This window comes from Exophiala aquamarina, assembly GCF_000709125.1.
Source record: "Exophiala aquamarina CBS 119918 chromosome Unknown aczIA-supercont1.7, whole genome shotgun sequence".
NCBI lineage: Eukaryota > Fungi > Ascomycota > Eurotiomycetes > Chaetothyriales > Herpotrichiellaceae > Exophiala > Exophiala aquamarina.
In genome coordinates, this window is record NW_013550581.1 from 1,191,086 (window position 1) to 1,213,630 (window position 22,545).

Sequence of the window (22,545 nt, forward strand, 5' to 3'; positions counted from 1 at the left end):
CTTGTTCCTATTTATCCTCTGTACTTCTAACTAGACAGCCGGAATGTTACGTGGCATGGGGAGGACGAATCTAATCTTGCTGGTTTGGGGAGGCGGGGGAAGGGCGTTCATCGGTTTACACAGGTTGAAGTGGTACTTTTATTCTGGTTGGGCTAGGCCCTTGGGTATCTATTGATATTGCGTTCCTCTATGTAACCTTACAGCGGTCGGGTAGGTATACAGATACATATGTAGCTTGGATAGACTCTGGAGTCTCGATCGGACAATCCGTTCCCATCTATCTCTAGTGTTTCTGGTGCTGGATTGCGCTATATCTGAGTTGCTTTGCCTGGTGGAGGATGAGCTGCTTGAACAGCCGACCAACATTTGCATGGGTCGTGCAGTATTCTGTTGACTTCCCGAGTATATAATCGGCTTGTCCCCTCTGGACGTTCAAAACAGAGATCGATCGTGTGATGTAGCTCACTTGGCTCAGGGATATCTTAAAAAGACACGTGTATCAAATATTCATTCATCAGTCGCCCCACTCAACCAACATACCGTCTGCGCCTCTGATTTCGAGGCGATTGTTGTCGTCATCGTCGTCACTGCCATTATCGCCGGCATTCTTTTTCTTTTTCTCCTTCTCCTTGGCCACCACGATCTTCGGGGCTGGCTTGTCGCGCTGCACACGTCGTAGCAGGCTCGGGATGTTCTGTCGTCGCGATAAGCCGATTCTATATAGTGTTTTCTTCCCGTTGCTGTGTGAACTGCCGGGGAGAGAGGGCGGGTTGATTGGGGAGTGTTTCGTGGGGCCTTTTTCGATGGTGGCCTTGGTTGGTGTTGTGAGGTTGATTGGGTCGGGTGGTAGGCCGGTTTGCGTTTCTTTTGTCGGCGACGTTGTTGTTCGCGGTTTGGTATCCGGGGAGGACAAGGGAGACACAGTTGGCGCTTTGGGTGTAGTGCTTCTAGCCTTGAGGGCAGTGATGTTGCCCGGCTTTTCAGACAGCGGTTGTCGCGTGTTGTCGTTGGGTGGTTCTTCTCCCTCCAGCTCATCTACCACAACAGCTTCCGGCTCCGCTCGCAGCTCTTCTTGTATTTTTTTAGATTTCCGACCTCGCTTCTTAGGCGCAGCTACAACTGGAGGTGCTTTCGAAGAGGAGGCCGTGTAAGACCTGTTGGCTGCCATTGGTAGTTCGATCGTAATGTTGGAAGTTGTCCCATTCGGAACATTATGCTCGGCTTCCAGTTCAGCTTCTGCAACAGACTTCTGACCCTCCTCTCCTTTGAGGACCTTGAGATCAGGAGGCAGCTCTATCTTCACAGGGGCAGGTTTCGAATCCATCCACAGTACATCATCCTCTCCCTCGCTAAGCATGGGTTCAGTAATTTTCAAGGCAGCTCCGGAAGTCTTTGCACGTTTGACCCTTGATTTACGACCGCCTTTCTTTGTGGTAGATATTTCTACTGGAGCCCCAGCCTCTTGATCCCGAGGTGATGTGCTATTTGATAATGGCTTACTTTTGGCAGGACTATCCGTTGCGATATTCGCAAACCTTGGAGGAGAATAAACGTCATCCTCACTAGGGAGCTTTTTCGATCGTGAACGGCTAGGACGGGGCTTGTAGGATTCCTTTGGCAGTCCGACGAATTGTTCATCGCTTAGATTCACTTCGTTTGTTGGCTGCTTTACTGGGGATTGCTCAGCAAGTGCTGCATCTGCCTCTGCTACCTGCTTAGACTTTCGTTGCTTTCTCTTCTTGCCTGTAGATGAGGCATGAGATGCTGCGGAAATCGAATCCACAGTACCTTGTCTAGACCTTCGTATCAGCTCCGGATCCGGGAGATCGTGCTCATCCATTGCTTTATCAGGTACAGCCGGAGCCGGGGATTCAGAGAGCATCCTCGAGTTCTTCGGCCTGCGTCCGTGCTTCTTTGGCAGGACTTGGTCCTCAGCGATGGAAGTCTTATCTGGAGCAGGCATTGGGTCCGCTGGTGTAAATTTGTCCTCCTCGTTCCCATTCAAATAAGCTTCTGAAGGTTCAAGGTCATCGTACGCCAATCGCGAAGGATCTATAAAAGCAGGCGCTTTCACAACACGGTCATTTTCTGAAGCTTTCTGATTTTGACGGAAAACATTCGCAACTCTTTCGGTCTCGGTCGGATTGGAATCCTCATCTAATGATACCTGGCTCAAAGAACCAAATGGATTGGCATTAATATCAATAGCCTCGCCGGAACCGCGATAATCAAGATTGATAGAAGCATAGCCTCCCATAGATGCTGTCGATGTAGTAATATTCTGCAAGGAGTTGTGAATGCTGATCTGCCTTGGACGGTCGACGCCATTGAGGTGTGAAACCGCCAAGCTCGTGGACTGGTCTGAGAACGAGGGAGCGGCCTCTCTAGTGTTGCTATCATCGGATTGACCTACTGATGCCTTGTTTTCAGCCTGGAAGAGTAGCTCTGGGGATGTGGCGAATAGATCCTGGTGCTCAGCTGCACCAGATTTTGACCGGTGGCTATAAGTCTTCGTCCTCTTAGTTGTAGAGAGTTTGACTGAGACATCATAGTCAGCTATGTCGGGGCTTTTGTACATTGCGCTGTGTGCTCGCTTTCTGGAACGTGCAACTGGGGGCGGATCCGCAGAATCTGGTCTTTGCCCATGAGCGGCGTTAGGGATGAGTGCATCATGCGCCTCGCTTATGCCATCAAAAAGCCCGATGGTGTTGGCAGAGGTTCTCTCAGCGCTTTCGAGGGAGGAGAGGCGTTGTGTCGGGTCCATGTACTCGTCAAAATTGATCTGTGACGATGCTGCTGTCCCTCCATGCTCAGTCATAGTTTCACCTAAAATCGGTTGTCTACCAGGAGAGTCGAGGTCGGACTCGGCGTCCGAATCAGCGATTTCGTGCGGCATGGGCAACGGTGGATGAGCTCTACATGCATGTCCAGTGTTGGTAGCAATCGGGGATGAGTCTGATGTTATGCTGGTACTCGTAATGTTTGTGGAAGCGCGTTCTCTCCCAACTGAGGTTGTCGCGTCGCGTCGCAATCCCAAATCAATGACTCGCGAGGTCACGTGGCACGCTTAAATTTCAGTACAGTATTTCAGCCAGCGACAGCTTGGCGCCCGACTGACGCGCATCGCAAATCGAGCATGGGACACTAATGCGTTCTCTGAATATCTCATTTCTCTTATCTTCTTTGGTTCAACTGGTTGTTTGGAACTTTGAGAATGTGATCCTTATCGAGTGCAACGGTGGGGAGCTCAAACGCGGTACCCACACATACCGTAGCCAGAGTCCGACCGTACAGCAACTGGGCCGAGGCCGGCGGGCAACTGAGTCCCCATTATGACTTGGAACTTGTTGCAAGTTCTATTTGTCAAAAGGGTAGTTAAGCTCATAAAACCGAGCCTTGCATTTGCACTTATAGCTTGGCCATACCAATCACCACGCAATGTTTGAGAGAGACTACATAATTCCACAGATACTTTCTGACTGGAGGGAATCCCAAGATGCAGGTACACCTGTTTTTGTCCCTAATTCCATCCTATGTCCCTGCAACGCATCACAACTTGCCACAAAAGAGTCAGCAAGTTGCATCTATCATTGAGATCCACAAGTACTTGCGCAATCAAAGGTAGGTCCGGGATCGATTGCACACAGATTAAAAGCGATTTTACCAGGAGGTAGAACATTTAAGGGGAGCAGCATTCCAGTATCTGTGGGTATTGCCACAACATCAACCTCCCAGTGCTTCAACAGACAAACAACTTCAACAGGCTCAGCTCGAACAGATTCTAGGCGTGCAAAAATGGCATCCCATCCAGACTTCGGAAAATGGACGGAAGGATCAACAGTAACTGCTGCGTTCCCCGACCAGATCAAAGGGAAAACAATCCTGATCACTGGAGTTTCCCCCAATGGCCTGGGTGCGAGCACGGCAGAAGCCTTGGCCGCCCACGAACCGGCGCTGCTGATACTCACAGGGAGGACGAAAAGCAAAGTGTAGGCAGTGATAGAATCACTGACAATGACATGCCCGGCAGAGAAATATCGTTTCCTTGAGCTCGATCTATCATCGCTGGCGGCAGTCAGAACAGCTGCTGAAGAGGTCAAGGCATACTCCGACGTACCGAACATAGACATTGTCATTTGCAATGCTGGGGTTATGTGGCTTCCACAACGAGAGCTATCGAAGGATGGAGTCGAAATGCAATTCGCTACAAATCACCTGGGCCATTTCCTCTTTGTCAACCTCATTGTGGCGAAGCTTATTGCCGCTGCCACGGCTTCCTCACCCGGCGGCGTGCGGATTATCAACGTGTCGTCCTCAGGTGCCCAATTCTCACCGGTGCGGTTTTCTGACATCAACTTCACCAAAGCACAAGCGGACATACCTGAGGGCGAGCGGGCAAACCTCGAGCTGATGAAAGCCTACGGGATGCCAGCAGAAGGCATATACAACCCGATTACGGCGTACGGGCAGTCTAAAACGGCCAACGCCTTGTTTTCATTTGAGCTCACCCGTCACTTGTTCGATAAGTGTAAGATCAAATCATTTACCTTGCACCCGGGCGGGATTCTCACAGATCTATGGAGGTATACAGACAATGACCTTGTTCAACAATTGGTGGCAGGCCAAGAAGTCGCAGGTGGGTTCAAGAGACTGAAACAAGGCTGTTCCACGACGCTTGTTGCTGCGCTTGACCCAAACTTGCCCGAAACTACATCCGGCGGGGCCAATTTATTCTTGGATGACTGCCAATTTATCGAGATTACTCCTTGGGCAAAGGATGCTGGAAGCGCAGAGCAATTATGGCAACTAAGTGAGAACTTGGTTGGGCAGAAATTTACGAGTACGAGGGACAGTGAAGTGTAAATAGCGTTCTCAGACATAGTACAAGGTACTCAGTAATCCGTATTCCGAGTATATTTAATCCGTATTCTGAGTATATGGTCAGTATTGTAACCCCTTCGTGGAGCCACCGTTTGCTTGATAGTCCAGACAGTAACCGAGTATGTGCATGAAGGACGGGCCCACCGTGCCGGACCGTCGCTACGTGGCCTTAAAATCGTGGGTCAAAATGGGTTGACGGGGTGTTGATTCCGCTATCCGTGCGTGATAGTCAATCTGCACGGGTTGACAACGTGGGAAGATTCGGCCAAAGGATTGGTGGAATCGGAGGCGAGCTTTGATGCTCCTTGCGCGTCAAAGGGCAAAGGGGTCAATGCCGGGCAAGGGAAATTCTTGGAGAAAGCAGAAATGCCGAACGGCCGCTGATGAAGCAGTTGAAGGATGTGGAAGAAGGCAAATCCTCTTCATTTTGTTGAGGATAGCAATGGGAAATATTCCTTGGAGGCGCATGCCAGCGCCAGTGCAGTGTGTGGTTGAACTCGTGTCCTCAATAATCCTGTACTGGAGTCATTCTTGCCGGTTTAGTGGAGCACTAAGTGCTTGGGCAGTTAGTAGCCACCTAGTGCTTCCATGAGGGCGCTCGGGACTTAGGGCGGCGGCACCAACGTCATCCTTACTCAATCTTCCGCACACAACAACATTTGCCTCCCGCCAAACCACCCCCGAGATACGTCGTGCTAGCACCAGGGAAGACTAGGGACTGCGTACCTGAGCCGGCAATTCGTATCTGCCTTACATCACTACTGTTGTTCAAGCCCTCACCGACTGGACCACCCAATTCCACAACCCCAGGCCAAGTGAAGGCAATCAGTATCACCACTCATCCCAGAGCAAACACCGCCTCACCACCTTGATTGACAAACCCTCCACCAGCCTCTTGCTCCTCCACGTGCTGCTTGAGCTGCCCGTTGTCGAGTCGTGCCACATTCAGACCGCCTCCGTCCGAAAGTACGATTCTTCCTCTGGCCCTTTCGTTTGCACCACGTTGGCCCCATTCAATGCTGCCCGATCCTGTTCCTCCTTGCGACTGACCACCGATCCTTCCCAGCAAATCATCATTCCACGCACAATCTCCCCTGTCGACTCCTCTTTGCCCAATGTTCTGCCCATGTCCAGTAGCTCTCCCGCCGGAAGGCCCTCCGCGCCTGCCACAACGATAGATAGCCAGCCACTGCTCCGCCGTCCATCTGCTTCCTCTTCCTCGGATCCAAGTCCAAGTCCCTCGTCGACTGCCAGACCTATTCCAATCTTACGGGGAACCAAGGTGAAGAATACATACTATGGGGGAGGCCCGCACAGCAGCTTGCGGAGGGCTCAAACCTTTGACGACCATTCCCCTCAGCTTTCAGAAAGAGACACCATCTTTGCTGACCACTATGTCCCTGCCCACAATGGGCCTTCGTCTCTGACAGAAGGGGCTGCCCGGTCTGCTTCGCCTGTCACTCCACGGAAGGACCCTGTCGCCATGTCAACAATGGTCACTCACTCTATCTCTCCTCCTGATCCCTCGCGATCCAGTGCCGGATCTTCTTCTCGAAATCTGGAATGGCTCCGCAAATCAGATTCTGCTACCGACAAGGAAATTCCTGGCCCCCCCAATCCCAGGCCCTCTACGGGGACAATTCAAGGCATCCGGAGAATTGCCTCTGACAGTCACACATGGTCCAAGAAATTTCATGTTACGGTCGGCTCGATGGAGGGCAAAGATGCTAAGACCCTAGACACAGGGCATGATCGGCAAGACCAGCAAGGCCGTACACAATCAGACATACCGACTGTTCGAGATCACGAAAGCTCACAACATACTGCGGTTGAGTTAGGGCCGGGCTCACTACGGAAAGTGCTTCAAGAGAAGCCCAGACCAGAACGTAGCGTCAGTCGGGGACGTACCCATGTCGACAAAAGCATCGAAGCCACTGTGAAAAACCCCGAGGCTGTTGGAAATGCTCGCAGTAGGAAAGCAAGTCATATGATGGGCATTTTCGACCCAAGGACCGATTCACGTTTACCGGTGGTGCCATCGTCAGGCGCCAATGATCTTCCTCCCCATATTAGCACTGATTATAAGAACCTTCCCACATCGACTTCGCGCCCTACAAGCTCCTCATCTCAAGATGTTATTACCGGTAGAGCAACCAGACATTCCTCAAAAGAGCCTAATGAGAACTTCTATTCTACACATCGTGACGACAGTCATTTACCTAGTGCAAGAGGATCTCAGACGTCCTCTCAACCCAGGCCTGATCACGACCCATACTTCCGTCACCAGGATCTCGCCCAGGTACCTAGCATTCTTCCAAAGTTACTTGAGGAAATCAAAGGAGCATACAGGACGCGAGTCCTCAATGTTAACCTAGATGCACCAGCCGAGCGTACTCAGACTGCCTTCGGTCCCACTTCGGCGGCGGATACAGCTCATCGACGTACGGGTCGTGACGACGAAGAAGAACACATCTCAGCAGCGGTCTACTATCCTCACCCTGGCCCGTCTCCCGAAGAGATTGAACGATTCGCATCTCCCGGAGAACATGCGCTGGACCTTGACAAGAAGTCTCTTCTGTCACCAGTTCAAAGCATCTTACCCAATGATAAAATATCGATTGATTCGCTGAGACCAGCTGAGCACATTGACATCTCTGTGGTCTCCAAAAACGATACAAAAGTCTTCCATGGTAATTACCAGCCCGTTCATGAGGTCTCCAATGATCTCGTCGATATTCCATTTGATGAACATTCAACAAGTGCCATTCTTACCACTTCCGAGTCAGAGGCCGAATCTAGTGACGAGCTAGGACAACAAAGCCAGGCCGAAGATATTTCTACAACTCCAACTCAGACTCCCATTATCGCCAGGAGGCCTACTGATGTACCTGGATCTCGGACACGAGCAAAAGTTGTCCTTGAACCTTACAAGCATCAGGTGGGAGGGCACTCAACGATTTTCCGCTTCTCTCGACGTGCAGTTTGCAAGCAACTGAACAATCGAGAGAATGAATTCTACGAGCGTATCGAACAGCGTCACCCTGACATGCTTAAGCTGCTTCCAAGGTATATCGGTGTCCTCAATGTAACTTTCTCCAAAGTGCCGAAGCAAGGAGAGCCTACCGAGGCCAAGCCCGAGGATAACCAAACAAGTGCCATGGCGGGTCTCATTCATGGCAACGACCTTGGATCCGAGCTGGACCCTGCTCTCACAGCTCGTGTTTTGGAGAAGCCCCGGATTGTGAGCCACTCGCAACAGCTTGGGAGTATCCCTCAAGTCATCCTCGACCAGAACAAGCATATTGTTCCTTCGAACTATTTTGCATTACCCGAGCGGCCTAGAAGTGCTGATCCCAACCATGGGCGGCGTCTCAGCAAGGACTTTGACATGACTAGCAGTGGACATGAACACCAAGGAGAGGACCCCAAGTCGCCACCCAGACCAGCTCTGCCGGAACACTCAAACAGCTGGGGAAATACTTCAGTCAATGAAGGATTGAAAGATAAAGTTCTCCGTGAGGTATTTGGTCCCCCCCCTGTGCAATATTATCGCCGTCATCTATCGTCCCACACCCATGGGACCATCCCAAGGCTCAAACCTGGGCAGTACCATTCCGATGGATCTCGTCGCAAAAGTAATCTTTCGACAAATACAGTCCCTCTGGTCGAAAGTTTGAGCACTGATAAAGAGCATAGTAAAAGCTCTGCTAGTTCAGAACACTCTGCAATGGCGCGTGTGTTGGAAGAGTCCGCCAATGGCTTGGAGGTTCCCACCGGCGCGTATTCCGCCTCGTCGGCTGTTGACGGCATGACTTATGGACTTGAGAAAGTCAGGACGACAGGAAGTGAAGTTTCGACTACCTCTAACGGAGAGCCAAAAACCCACGTGAAAAGGCGCCACTCAGGCATGGGTCTCAGAAGACGGCACGTGTCAGTCAATGAGACACGACCTCCGGATCTTGAATACTTTGAGGATGAGGCTTACGCAACTGATGTTGGCCCAGACACTGCAAATGATGTTTTTACTATGGATCAAGACCTGGATCCCAACGAAAAGAAAATCGACTCTGGGCCAGCACGACCACAAAATGGCCGACCTATGCAACGTCCAAATGGTGGTGATGCGGCGGCCGATAATTTCGAAACAGAGCCACATGAGTTGGCCCAAGCTCTAGTCCCAACAAATCCGAAAGATGCTCAATCATCAAATTCAGGAGATCGAGTGGTGTACTTTATTCTCATGGAAGATCTTACGAGTGGGATGGGACGGCCCTGTGTGCTCGATCTCAAAATGGGCACCCGACAATTTGGCGTCGAGGCGACTAAGAAGAAGATGGAATCTCAAAGGCGCAAATGTAAAACAACAACATCGCAGGTTCTGGGTGTGAGAATATGTGGCATGCAAACATTTGATGCCAAAATTGGAAAAGCGTCATACGAGGACAAGTATTTCGGCCGCGACCTCAAGGCAGGTCGTGAATTTCGCGATGCATTGGTAAGATTTCTTTATGATGGAATTAGCTATAGCAGTGTTGCAAAGCACATTCCCACTATTCTGCACAAGGTGTCTAAACTTGAGAGCATGGTCCGACGGCTACCGGGTTATCGATTCTATGCGAGCAGCTTGTTGATGCTTTATGATGCCGAGCCCTACAAATCACGCGAGGCTGAAGAAGCTGCAAGGAACGGCATAAACATTGCCGAGCAGAAGAGCAAGGAAGGCAAAAAATGGCCACCACCAATCGAGCTCAAGATTGTGGATTTTGCCAATTGTGTCACCGGCGAGGATCCATTACCATCAAATGCTCAAGCACCACCAGCACATCCAAATGACATTGATCGTGGCTATCTACGCGGCTTGAGGACGCTCAAGGTCTACCTAGAGCGTATTCTTGGAGATATCAAATCGGCTGAGATACCGGATCGCGGCGATGGAGAAGAGATCGCCAGCGAAAATGGACTCAACAAAGAATATTCTCATTCGATCAACGCTGCTGAAGAACTACGGGACGAGGGAGAAGTCAGTATGTGATGGGACCGACAATCTGTCATAGAATCATTCGAATGGAGCAATCCAGAAATGTCTTTCAATCATGATTAGCGAGGAGTGCGGAGTCTATTTCAAGTCTCGTTTTCTTGTTAGGTTTTCTGAAAGTATGGATAAGGCGATGGCTGCGTCAAATTGCGAAGGGTATGATTACAAGAGATATCCCACAGCAACTAATACGTGCCTTTTGGAAGTGAAGACGAGCATATTCCGTATGCCAAACATGACGCGGCGTGGTGCTTCTCATTGTTGTGGAAAGGAAAGGACCGCTTCTGTCAAAATTACCGCAGACCATGCTGCTACTGCTATTGCTATTACTATCAGTACTGGATGAGCATCCTCCATGCTCCTTGGTCAATTTACATTATAAATGGATACACGTAGTCTCAACTGAGTGTTTTTTCGATAGTCCCATGCCATGTTAATAGCTGTACGTGCACTCCACTATGACCTGGCAATGGATTTTGGTCTTGTTGGCGATTACCAACATCTAAGAGAATAATAACCAAACTTTGCTAAGGAACATCTTTATCGACCTCCCAAAGCATTGCATTCATAGCCTAGCGGCCTCACCATGCCCTTGCAGATTAGAGCTGGACACGTGCCCAGAATAGTGCCTAAGATTCGTATTCCTCATGCAACAAGCCTCGGGTGGCTTGCCTTTGCTTTCGGAGGAGCCGTGGGAGTCTCAGAGAGATTCTAGACGCATGCTTTTCGTATTCAGCCTTGGCGGCTGAAATCGAGGAGGCGGGAGTCAAGAACCTTGGATGTAGCTGATATCCATCTCTCCCATGAATTCACCTTGCAGACCATAACAAGTGTCATGGTGGAGGCTCTTGCCGTCGCATCTGGCGCATTGCTGGACTGCTGTCCTCGACAATCGAGGTATAAATCGAGGACACGGAGGAGTACAGAGAAGTGCTTCAGCGACTTCAGGCGAAACTCTTAAAGGAATCCTCCGCGACGGGATTCTCTGCGAAACTAAAATCGTTTACGTGGCCTTTTAATGAAGAACGAACGCAAGGAATTCTAGATGTACTACGCAGACACAATGCTTTTGGACAAGCTTTGTCGATCGATTCATTACAAGTTTGCACAGCCTCGCGACATACTTTTAGTATTGACTAGGTAATAGTTGAGTCGAGGCAGAGATACTCAAAGAGGTGCAATTTCTAAGCAACAAGCGAAGAGGTAGGATCACGTTGATATCTAGATTCGCTGAAACCGGGAGACTCATGCACTATCAGAAAAGAGCCAGGCTCACGTCCTCGAATGGCTATCACCAGCAGCGCACGATATCAAACAGAAGCAGCACGACGTCTTCTCTAGACGCGTCGGGAATACCGGGAGCTGGCTGTTGGACAGCCAAGAATTCAGAGGGTGGACACAAGATCCATTGCCGTCTATTCTGTGGTGCTCAGGCGATCGTGAGTGGAGATATCCCATGGTATTCTAGTCTAACAATACGCAGCGGGAAGCGGGAAGACGGTCTTGAGGTTTGGAGCCAGACTCATCTCCAGCTGTACCTGCTAAAAGGAAGTAGTTCCATTGTGATCAACCACCTTTCTCGAAAAAGCCAGCCTGAGAAGGTCGTTTACGCCGCTATTTATTGCGACTATGAAGACCAAACTAGCCAAACCAACTTAAATCTCATTGCAAGCATCACCAAACAAGTGATTCAAGGGCAATCTTCCTTCTTCAAAGCTGGAGGATCTTTATGAGACACTCCAGCAACAGCCTCCACTCCCTACTCTCAAAGACTATGAAGGATTGCTACATACGGCCTGTCGATCGTTTCAAACTGTATTTCTGGTTGTCGACGCCGTGGACGAGCTACCACTTGATTGCAGGAGAACGCTTCTTCCCATTCTCGTCGGCCTTCAACAACAGCAGCTAGCTAGAGTCCTCGTCACCAGCCGACCTCACGCTCAAGATATCCAACGCACACTGAAGCAACATACAAAGCTCGAAATCCGCGCCGCTGATGAGGTCGTTCATTCATAAGAACCCACGTGGCCGAAGATGAAGATCTACTCGATGCAATGGACAATGATGAGAAGATGAAGGAGGACGTGATTGAAACTATGGCCACTGTCGCTCAAGGGATGTGAGTACCTGTCTGATACAGATGTCTCGCCTTGGCTAGATTGGAGACCATTACGGGTTTCACGATCTATTACGGACTCACGCAAGAAACTCTTTACTAACATGTCTAAGCATACTTCTTCCGGTCCTTCAACTCAAACACCTTCAAGGGCTCTTTCGTAAGAGCCAGATCCGAAAAGCCCTGCGAACTATGCCTAAGGATCCTTTCAGTATGTACGACACGACAGTCGAGCGGATAAACAACAGGGTGCCCAACGAAGTGGGCTTGCTTTGATGGTGTTAGGCTGGATATCTCACGCACAAAGGCCGCTCCTCATCGACGAACTCAGGAATGCTCTAGCGGTGGATTTTGGCGAAACCGAAGGCTATGAGAGAGTGCGACAGGTCGACATGGATAACCTTGTCCGCCCACAACTGTTGGTTGATCTTTGTGCAGGACTCATAACTATCGAACCGGAAAGTCAGGTTGTACGACTCGTCCATTTCACGACACAGGAGTATTTCAACAAGAATAGTGACTTACACTTTCCAGACCTTCCTGCAATCTACGCGAGCGAGAATTTTTTCGATGGTGTAACCTTTTTGGGACACGACCCGACTGATTTGGTCCATTGCACTCTGCAGCATCCCAAGGATTGGATGTATCCATCAAGGCACTTCTAGATGAAGGAAACGACCCGTACGGCATAGATGGAACCTTCAAAACTCCTGTGCACTGGGCTACATGGCGAGGGCACTGCTCCTCGTTGAGGATACTGTTGAGCACCGGATTTGAAATACATACACCCAGTGAAGATGGCTTTTTATTATTTGAAACAGCAGTTGACCAGGGCCATGAAGAAGTGGTGCGATTACTCCTAGATCGCGGATTCGAAGTTAATAGACGAGGATTTGACGGAGGTACAGCATTGCTGACAGCTGCGATAACGGGCCGTGAAATTCTCATCGATCTCCTGCTCGAGTGTGGGGGGAATTGTCAATTGACCACACAGTTGGGAGAGACAGCTCTGATGAAGGCAGTACTTTCGGGTCAGAAAGGGATCGCGAAAATACTCCTAAGAAATGGGGCGAGCGTTACATCTACAAACTCATGTGGTAATACAGCGCTCCATTGTGCTGCATACACAGGACAGCATGAAATGGTCGAGCTTCTACTTGAGGCTGGTGCTGATGTCAATATGACTACCACAAACGGAGCCACGGCCCTTCACCTCTCAGCCAACAGGGGCTTTGAAGGCATTGTGAAGTACTTAGTTGGGAAGGGTGCTAGTATCGAAGCAAAGACAGCTGATAGGATTGAAGACCTGACACCTTTAATCAAAGAGGTTGGCCGATGCATTCCCTGAATGGTTCAATTACATGCATGTGGAAGAGGGGCTACACCTCTGTTTGAGGCAGCGTCGTATGCCCACAAGGACGTTTTTCATTGTCTGGTGAGCCTTGGAGCGTCTCTTGATACTAGGGATGCAGATTTCAGTACATTGCTGATGGCGGCAGCGATTTCAATTAGCTACTGTAGGTGGGGTTCTATCCTCGAGGACATCACAAGTCAGAAAGCTATCAACTCGTCAGCACTTGAGTTGGCAAAATTTTTGATCGACCATGGAGCAGACGTCAATGCTTCCAACAAATCGCGGGAGACCCCATTACTGCTTTCAGCAGAACGCGGCTTCCTCCAGCTTCTCAAACTTCTTGTCCAGCGTGATGCAGACTTAAAGGCTAAGACCGAGGAGGCATCTACGATGCTTCACCTCGCAGCGTTCTATAGCCATGCTGACATTTTAGCCTGGCTGATCAAGCGAGGAGCAGATTTGGAGCTCAAGGACAAAGAAGGGTGCACTGCGCTCCATATGGCATCACATTCTGGTGCGCTGGAAGTGGCACGGATGTTACTCGATAGTGGTGCAAGGACTGAGGTCTACGACGAAGAGGGAAGAACACCACTTTTAAGAGCTGTATGGTCCCACAACCCAGAATATGTTCAATTTCTCCTGGACCGGGGCGCGGATGCTGGCTATCAGGTATTTCATGAAGTCGATGCACTTTATTGTGCAGTCCTGAATGACGAGCTCGCAATAGCGAAAGTGCTTATCGGAAATCATGCTGATCTAGTGAAAGGGTTGGAGGAACGAAAGATGATACACTTAGCTGCCGAACGGGGAGACGAAAGCGCTGTGCGTAACCTGGTCAAAGACGGTGTGACCATAACCTCTGAAGATGAGAATGGCGACATGGCCATTCATTACGCGGCTGGTGCTGGCCGAATCGAGGTGATCCAGTACCTGTTCGAGGCGGGCGCAGAGGTTGATGCTCTTGGCAACTTTAAAAGAACGCCTCTGCTGTATGCAGCGGTGGAGGGCCGAGACGAAGTTGTCGTCTTACTCTGCGAAAAGGGTGCAAGTGTGAACTACAGGTGTTCGAGAGGATCGCATGCTCTTGGTGCTGCGCTTAGCAGCAAGAATTTTCGCCTTGCAGGCCTTTTAGTCAAGCGCGGAGCGAAGCTCGACGATCAACAAGGCCGTATTTGGGAAGCATTCGAAGACGGCAGTTGTCAAATGCTTGAGTTTCTGATTCAGAATTGGGATGAATTCTCGCCCATTCCCGAGGAGATCATGTTAAAGCTCATACAGGTTGCAGCGGAGCATCGAGACGTTGCGTTTGCGAAGTGTCTTATCGAAAGAGGGTATCCTGTCAACAGCGAGTATTTATCCCGAACTACCCCCGTCCCGATCGCCATCTGGAGTGGGTGCCTCGAGATGGTTGATTTCCTGTTGGACAACGGTGCGAAAACAGTTGAGTTCTTCTAAGGAACAATCCTGTCCATCTGGCCCTTCGCTTGGGCGATGAAGAGATCTCCCAGCGTCTATCAGAACGCAACGTCGAATTCCAAGCAAATGAAGCGATGTTTATTGCAGTCCGGCAGGGGCTGCATTCTTTCGCGTCGAAGTTACTGGTTATTGGGGCAGATGCACCGTTAAGAAAGCTCGAGGACAGAGATGCAGAAGGAAACATGTTGCTACATGTCGCTGCGTTTCATGGCCGCTTGGACGGTGCACGATTGCTGCTTGATCACGGTGCGAACATGGAAGCTACCAATCTGAAATCTGAGACACCCCTCTTCTCTGCCGCTGATGAAGTATCAAAACTCCTCTTTGAAAAGTGTGCAAATATACACGCGATGGATGAAAACGGTCGTACACCTTTGCACCATGCAGTTGGATCGTACGAGCGTGATCCATCGGATCGGGTGAAACTGCTGGTTTCCCATGGAGCGAAGATCAATCTTGGCGATCGTGAAGGTAATACTTGTTTGCATCTTTGCTGCATGAATCGCTGGACGGAGGGGGCAACTGTACTCCTTGCTAAAGGTGCAGATATTTCTGCTCAAAATAGCGAGAAGAATCAACCGATACATCTTGCCATACAAAACCAAGCATTTCGATGGGGCTACTACGATGACGAAGGTTCGTTAGAGAGGATCCTTCAGGAGCCTATCGAACTGCTTCTAAAGCAAGGTGCCGATATAAACGCGCGTGGTCTTCATCGACGCACTCCTTTGCACGTGGCAGTGGAGGATTCAACCCTGGTTGAGTATCTTCTATGAGGCGGCGCCGATATTGAGGCTGGAGATGACGAAGAAATGACTCCACTCTTGTATGCCTGTGTTAGAGACACGCCGACTCAGACCTTCGAGATATTGATACGCCATGGTGCGGATATGCACAAGGTTGATAGCCTCGGCCGCAGCGCGCTAAAGCTGGCACTTGAGAATGGAACCTACCAGGGGGCTGAGGTTCTCCTCAAAGCATCAAGGTGGGCGACAGAGTTCACGGTGAACATTGCGTGAAAACGCCCAGTTGGACATGGGCGTGTCGGTGTCGACCACGCCGAAACCTACTCCTGCAGTTCCCTACTCGTCGAATCAGATGGGGCCTTTCCTGGCCCAAGAGTAATTGCTTGTTTCTCCATTGTATTTCCTTCACACTGAAGAAGTAACGTCGACCACAGAAGTCAGGTTGAAGAGCAGGTCGGTGGGCGTAAGATAGTGCACAAATGAAGTATTTATGCAGGCGACCTCCACCAGGACAACATTCCGCAGGTGAGTTTGGAGTGTCTACTGTTACCTTTGGGAAGGAATGCGAGAGGGGAACGAAGAAAAGCATTCGACCTGTTGGTGGTTTGCATTTGCTCGCGGCCCACTCGGCTAGGATAGATTGTGGATGTATTGGTTCGGGCATGGATCTCAACGGGGTTTTGCTTTTCGCTCCACTTTTGCTCCACTTTCGCTGCACATTGGCAGTATTCCGTACTTACCTGTTTTCAACGGTGCTCGTGAGCATCTGTCGAGACAACGGAACCCCTGAGCAAGGAGTAGTTGCCATGGTGAATGAGATTGTAGACTGGCCTGCTAATATCTGTGGCTTTCATTGAAAAATATTCAGAAGCATGCGAAACGCATGCTTTAGCCCTTCGGTGATGGTGCTGCCTGTATCGAACGTACAGTATCTTCTGTTGAGATGTGCAACTCCATCCCTGTCTTCATCTTGGGACAGAAGCATCGCTCGAGCCCACCATGCTAATTCAATTGACTTGAGCGCCCGTTTTAGATTCCCTATGAGAACTTGCAAGGTTGTGGCGAAAGTCTCTTGTCGACACCACCCAGTCAGGTGTGGACCTTCACAGTCTTGAGTTTCCCAACCACCTCTTTCTACATAAGGGATGGCAGCCTTGTGCTCCATATCGGACCACATCAGGTCCACGACAGGCAATTTCTCCTTGATATAACCCGGAGCATAAGGGCGGCCGCGGTCGCCTTGCTCAGCCTCAAGCCCACTCTGCAGAGAGATCTGAGATGTTCGGCTCAGTGCATTCATTGGAATCACCTCTCCTTTGCATTCAGTATTTGTGAAAAAAGATCGCTCAAAGTTTTAGAGATGATGGTCTTCCTCCCTTTCGGCCTTTTTCTTCAGCTCAACAGACAGTGAGTGGGTTCCTAGGGTCGATCGAAGGTGGCAAAAGGTAGAGAGGTCATGAATCTGCGAGAAATGGGCTGGCTTTAAGAACCTCCTCCTCCACCAGCAAGATTTTCCTTCTCTCACATTTCTACTCACACAATAAAGCATACTGCTAGTACTCACATTGTTAGCACTTGCTCACTAACCCCTCTTTTCACTGTTAATAAACAGCATTAACAGTCCTATCATCATGGGTATTTGCGGTTCGAAGCACCTCAAGAAGGACATCGAAGAGGGCGGTCTTATGGCACTTCGTCTTTCTGCTCGTTCTCAGGTCTGCTAATCCCCCGCTAGAGACTCAACCAATACCTTCCCGGAAGGCTTTGCTTGGGTTCACAAGCTTGGTCGAGTCAGAAGTCGGCTGCTGAAGAAGGACATCGCCAAGGATGAACTGGATCCCTGTCCGACTCCAGTCACTTCCCAGGTCTCCCAAATCTTGAATACCATGGCGGCAACCACATCTAAGCATGCTGCTTCGCCGCCAGGTCCCGGGACACCCTCTCCACAGATCCAGCTTTCTGGAGAGGCTCCCGTGCTGGGCTATGTTGCCTATGTCAAACATAGGAAGCACCAGCACACCGATGGAATCTGTAGCCGCTGCACATCGCAACCGATGTTCAGCCAGTACTCAGGTTCCATTCGGCGGGAAGCTCCCAGGACGGCCTCACCAGAGGCTCCCGGGTTGGGCTTTGTTTCCTACGTCAAGCACAGGAAACACCAACATTCTGATGCAATCTGTTCACGCTGTACATCGAAAACGATGTTCAGCCAGGATTCCTTCAGGTTGGGCAGCGCACAACTCTCGTGGGAATCACTCATCTGGTATGTTGAACCCCCTTTTCTTTTCCCATGCTGACTTTTTTTTGCTTCCAGTGGCAGCGAGGTCTCCTAAGTGAGACAAGCCACAGATTGAGAATAGATCAACCCACTAAGTATGTCTCATTTTTTTCGTTCTGTTGGCGTTGTGGAGTTCTGGCGTTTTTGTTTTTAGCCCATCGACAGAGGTCAGGTTCACGTCCTGATGGGTGCCAGTAAGAGTTCCCATGAGCTCTGAAGCTGAGAACCTCTATTTTGTAGTTTTGCCTCGGTCAAGCTTCTCTTCAATTTTTTTGTCGTTCCTGAATCCCTTTGTTGGTGCTTCCGGAGTTAGCTTGATTTTGTGGTTTAAGGTTTTAAAGAGGCTGAAAGTGATGGAATGTCGTGTACGAATTGATGTCTTCGACAGCCTTTGAGAATAGCCAATGAATTCATCTTGTGTTTACTTAGTCATCAGCATCAACCTGTTCTTCAGGTGGGTTGCGTCAACTGCTGTGGTAATGTTCTTACATAGGTGAGGTTTGCTATCTCAGCCTCGTCCTATTCGCCTGGATGTCGCCTAAGCCGGCCCCTGCATGAACCCCTTGTACAGTAGCTCTCAGAGGGTGAGCTCAGGCCACTCGCTTGAGCAAGTCCCCGTTCCTGGCACGTGACGTTCGAGTCGAACCCGGCATTATTATTTTCTCCCTCACCGCCTGCCTGCCTCAATCTGCAGTTCCCTCCTCCACATTCTGCGTCAACAAAGAAACCTCAACTCTACCCCACCCAGACATTCTCTCCTCCTACAGTCCCTCCTTGATTTAGGACCTTTCGTTACTACGATCGACCTCCTCTCAGGACCTTCCCAGACCAGTAGCGTCACCAGAATCTGAATCAGAATCATGTCGACCACGACCATCACGCGCGACAATGTCACCACCCTCTTCCCCGAAGTGCACACCCGACTGATCGGCGCCGACATGGCTCCCAACGCCCGACCCTCAGGCAGCGACGGCGACGCAGCGACCGACTCCAACGACCTCGCTGGCTACGACGAAGAGCAGATCCGCCTCATGGACGAAGTCTGCATTGTGCTGGACAACAACGACATGCCCATCGGCTCTGCCTCCAAGAAAGCGTGCCATTTGATGACCAACATCAACCAAGGTCTGCTACACCGCGCCTTCTCCGTCTTCCTATTTCATCCGCAAACCAAGAAACTCCTGCTGCAGCAGCGCGCCAGCGAGAAAATCACCTTCCCGGACATGTGGACCAACACCTGCTGCTCACACCCACTGGCACACCCTGCCGAGACCGGACACGGCGACCTCCCCAGCAACATCGAGGGCGCAAAGCGCGCCGCCGTGCGCAAGCTGGACCACGAGCTCGGCATCCCGGCCTCGCAGGTCCCCATCGCCGACTTCTCCTTCCTCACACGCATCCACTATCTGGCGCCCTCGGATGGGAAATGGGGCGAGCACGAGATCGACTATATCCTGTTCATCGAGGCCGATGTCGACTTGAAGATCAATGAGAATGAGGTGCAGGCCACGCGTTGGGTCAGCGCGGACGAGCTGCGCCAGATGTTCAAGGACGTCGAGTCCCAGACCGGCATTGACGCGGCTCTGAAATACACTCCGTGGTTCAGACTGATCTGTGAGGGGATGCTGTTCCGCTGGTGGGATGCCCTGGTCGAGGGAAAGCTCAGTGCGTTCACCGACGAGCAGGACATTCGGAGGATGTAAGCGGACTTGTTGGACCGTTTGATGGCTCTCATATCATGGCACGAGATTCCGTGCTCACAATGTAATGACTGGAAGCACAGTCTTTATGAAGAAGGGGACAAGCGTGGATACGTGGATACGAGACATGCATTTGCGTACAATCTGAGTGTGAGTTGCTTAGTGCGAGCCACACAACACAAGGCGTTTTGGGCGCATCGCATCGGATGAGACTCCGTACGAGAATACCACTGCATTGCTACGCGGGCTGACAGCGTTTGGGGATATATAGGTGCACACGTAATACAATCTACAGTTTAAACCACCCAGCAGCTCAGAACGGTCCCAATACTTCATGGCGTGTGAAACGAAAGAATCAGTCTCGTACCTGATGATGTTTTGGCGCAAAAATGTGGTCCCATAAAAGCCAGAGGCTTCCCTCTTTTGAAAATGTTTGTTGAGATCCATGAGTTATCCAACCGGCAAAAATCTCAGCCGTATATACAATTAACAACGCATCAAAAACCTGGATATTTAGGGCGCTGGTTCGCTTCTCCTCTCTTTCAATCTCGAGAACACATCATACGCCATCTGCTATCGCTACCGCCGCAGCGCAAACACAAACACGCTAATTCAGCTGGACCCCAAGAGACAAAAGATTCGGAATCTCTTTGACAACGCAAGCATGCAAGGACGAAGACGGTGCTTCGAAGTTCAAATCTTTCGCTCAGGACCGCCACTCACCCTCTCACCCTATGCTGGTGTTTCATCTAGCCACCATCGGCATTCCTAGCATTAGCTTCGTCAACACTGCGCTGCCAGTCAGTCCTGCCAAGGTAGATGAACTCGATGAGAGCGACGAGGCCAAGAGCCAGGGCAACACCGGTCCAGAGACCCCACAGGCCCCAGCCAAGGCCGAAGGCGGTGCCAAAGCTAATGGGCATGGCGAATACATAGTAGCAGAAGAGTTGAACATAGCCTCCGAACTCCTGGCGGCCGAGGCCTCGTAGGATGCCGTTGCACACGGCGGCAAGTGCGTCGAAGAGTTGGAACGCTGCGCACAGTGGTAGGATCGCCGACACGATCTCCACGACTTCCGGGTCCGACGTGAACAACCGCGGGATGTAGTCTTTCAGGCTGGATAGCAGTGTCACGTTCAGTATGCCCACTCCAATGGCCGCGATGAACGTCACTCGCGTGCTGACTTTGGCGGCGTCCACGAGCGTTGCACCGATCAGATTCGCTACTCGTGTGGACCCTGCAATGCTGAGTGGGAAGGGAATCTGGAAGGTCAGGGAGGTTAGTGTAGCCAGTACGGACTGTGCGGCTAGCACGGTTGTGCCGAAATAGCTGGCCGCGAAGGTTAGGACTTCAAAGGCCAGGCATTCCGCCTCAATCATGATGACTCCCGGTAGGGCAAGTTTGACCATGGGCCCCCAGTTCTGGAATGCTTTCTTGGTGAAGCCGTTCCAGCACGACAGGCCGGTCCGGGAGAAGAAACGCACATAGATGAATAGACCCAGGGGAAGGAGGTTGTCCGTGATGGCTACTGCAATGGGGGCGCCCACGAAGCCCATATTGAGTTTCCAGACGAACAACCAGTTCATGAACGCATTGAATGGTGAGCAGAAGAGGAGGACGTATAGTGATGCGGAGAAAAGGCCCTGAGCTTGGACAAAGCGTTTGCCCGCTTCGAACGCGGCGTAACCTGGTGCGCCAACGAGAACGACTTTGAGGTACAAGCCAGCCAATCGGGCGACTTCAGGCTCGGGGACGAGCGCAAGAAGGATCTTGTCGGCCAGCAGCCATACAATGCCAATGGGGATCGTTATCGCCCAAAGGAAGTAGATCATGCGTTGCATTTGAAGGCCCACAAGCTTCTTACGACCAGAGCCATATGCTTGGGCACACAGTGTATCCAGGGATGTAGCTAGCCCCTGGTAGATGGCGTAGCCGGTAATATTGGCAGACATAGAGGCCAGACTGACAGCGCCCAATTCGACCTTGCCGATATGGCCAACGGTGAAGATACTTGCAACGGTCAGAGAGTATTGGAGAACGAAGGTGACCATGAGGGGAGCAGCATAGCCAGCGATGACCTTTGTTTCACGCTGCCATGTGGTATGGATCATACCAGCAGCCACAGCTTCTTCCCACTTGGCCTCGACATTCTGGCGGTCGCCATGGCCGCCGTACGGGAGACCTGTATCGCCCAGCAAAGGCGAGACTTCAGAAGGTAGGCCTGTCCCGTCCTCCAATGCTGCAGCATCATCTTGGGAGACCTTGCGGTCGCCGCCCGGTATACCCAAGTAGTTTGAGAAGATGCTTTTCCTCCTGGGTTCTTCCGCTTGAGGGTGCTTGGGTGGGATAATGTTATTATCCCGCAGTAAGCTCCGCTCTTCTTCCAAGGCGCGAGATCTTTCTTGCTTGGACAGTTTGTCATGGTCCTTAAAGGGACGGGGGAGACAAGTGGCTCTATTCCCCGCGCCGGAAAAGCTGGGGCGCCGGTAGGAGCCGATATATGAATAGGCACTTGCAGCGCCAGGAGCGGAAGTTGAGGGTCTCAAGGTCGAGCTTTCGGAATCCGATTCTGACTCGGCAGCTTCGGAATCGGTATCCTCCTCAAGGTCCCTGGCAATGGAGGCCTGCGCAATTGGAGAGGCATCAGAAAAGGAATGGGCGAAAACTCGACTGCTGGCACTGGTGACCCGTTCCAGGGTGTTGAAGTGTCGCGGCGGTGTACTCATGATCGAGGCTGGAGTTGGACTGGGGTTGCGGGGAAGGGTTTTGTCTGATGCCTGTGTTGTTGTGGGAGTCGAGTATTTAGATGTTCATGAAAAGCCTGGACATTTCCACTACCTGTGCAGATAAGGAACTTGAATGTTGGGATGCCACAGGTGCTGGTGACTTGCATGTAAGGCGTGGAAATTAGTTTTCTTAGAGACAGCTCCCCTCAGTGGAGAGGCTGGAGGCTGGAGGC

The 22,545-nt window shown here is 50.9% G+C and overlaps 8 protein-coding genes across 8 annotated transcripts; 6 read left to right on the plus strand and 2 right to left on the minus strand.

Moving 5' to 3' along the window:
- Window positions 1-514: 514 nt before the first annotated feature.
- A1O9_08421 (uncharacterized protein) lies at window positions 515-2,896 on the minus strand (the record flags this gene model as incomplete). The annotated part of the gene is made up of 2 exons (XM_013402807.1): window positions 515-1,720; window positions 1,784-2,896. The coding sequence occupies 2 exons, from the start codon at window positions 2,894-2,896 to the stop codon at window positions 515-517; spliced, it is 2,319 nt and encodes a 772-aa protein (XP_013258261.1).
- An 899-nt stretch (window positions 2,897-3,795) lies between these two features.
- A1O9_08422 (uncharacterized protein) lies at window positions 3,796-3,993 on the plus strand (the record flags this gene model as incomplete). Its single annotated transcript, XM_013402808.1, has 1 exon — window positions 3,796-3,993. The coding sequence occupies one exon, from the start codon at window positions 3,796-3,798 to the stop codon at window positions 3,991-3,993; it is 198 nt and encodes a 65-aa protein (XP_013258262.1).
- A 21-nt stretch (window positions 3,994-4,014) lies between these two features.
- On the plus strand, window positions 4,015-4,863 carry A1O9_08423 (uncharacterized protein; the record flags this gene model as incomplete). The annotated part of the gene is made up of 1 exon (XM_013402809.1): window positions 4,015-4,863. One exon carries the CDS (start codon window positions 4,015-4,017, stop codon window positions 4,861-4,863), a length of 849 nt encoding a protein of 282 aa, XP_013258263.1.
- A 1,501-nt stretch (window positions 4,864-6,364) lies between these two features.
- A1O9_08424 (uncharacterized protein) lies at window positions 6,365-9,913 on the plus strand (the record flags this gene model as incomplete). Its single annotated transcript, XM_013402810.1, has 1 exon — window positions 6,365-9,913. The coding sequence occupies one exon, from the start codon at window positions 6,365-6,367 to the stop codon at window positions 9,911-9,913; it is 3,549 nt and encodes a 1,182-aa protein (XP_013258264.1).
- A 2,057-nt stretch (window positions 9,914-11,970) lies between these two features.
- Window positions 11,971-12,697, plus strand: A1O9_08425 (uncharacterized protein; the record flags this gene model as incomplete). The annotated part of the gene is made up of 3 exons (XM_013402811.1): window positions 11,971-12,035; window positions 12,146-12,243; window positions 12,318-12,697. 3 exons carry the CDS (start codon window positions 11,971-11,973, stop codon window positions 12,695-12,697), a joined length of 543 nt encoding a protein of 180 aa, XP_013258265.1.
- A 476-nt stretch (window positions 12,698-13,173) lies between these two features.
- Window positions 13,174-15,638, plus strand: A1O9_08426 (uncharacterized protein; the record flags this gene model as incomplete). The annotated part of the gene is made up of 3 exons (XM_013402812.1): window positions 13,174-13,359; window positions 13,429-14,735; window positions 14,843-15,638. 3 exons carry the CDS (start codon window positions 13,174-13,176, stop codon window positions 15,636-15,638), a joined length of 2,289 nt encoding a protein of 762 aa, XP_013258266.1.
- A 3,108-nt stretch (window positions 15,639-18,746) lies between these two features.
- Window positions 18,747-19,589, plus strand: A1O9_08427 (isopentenyl-diphosphate delta-isomerase; the record flags this gene model as incomplete). The annotated part of the gene is made up of 1 exon (XM_013402813.1): window positions 18,747-19,589. One exon carries the CDS (start codon window positions 18,747-18,749, stop codon window positions 19,587-19,589), a length of 843 nt encoding a protein of 280 aa, XP_013258267.1.
- A 746-nt stretch (window positions 19,590-20,335) lies between these two features.
- Window positions 20,336-22,312, minus strand: A1O9_08428 (uncharacterized protein; the record flags this gene model as incomplete). Its single annotated transcript, XM_013402814.1, has 1 exon — window positions 20,336-22,312. One exon carries the CDS (start codon window positions 22,310-22,312, stop codon window positions 20,336-20,338), a length of 1,977 nt encoding a protein of 658 aa, XP_013258268.1.
- Window positions 22,313-22,545: the final 233 nt, after the last annotated feature.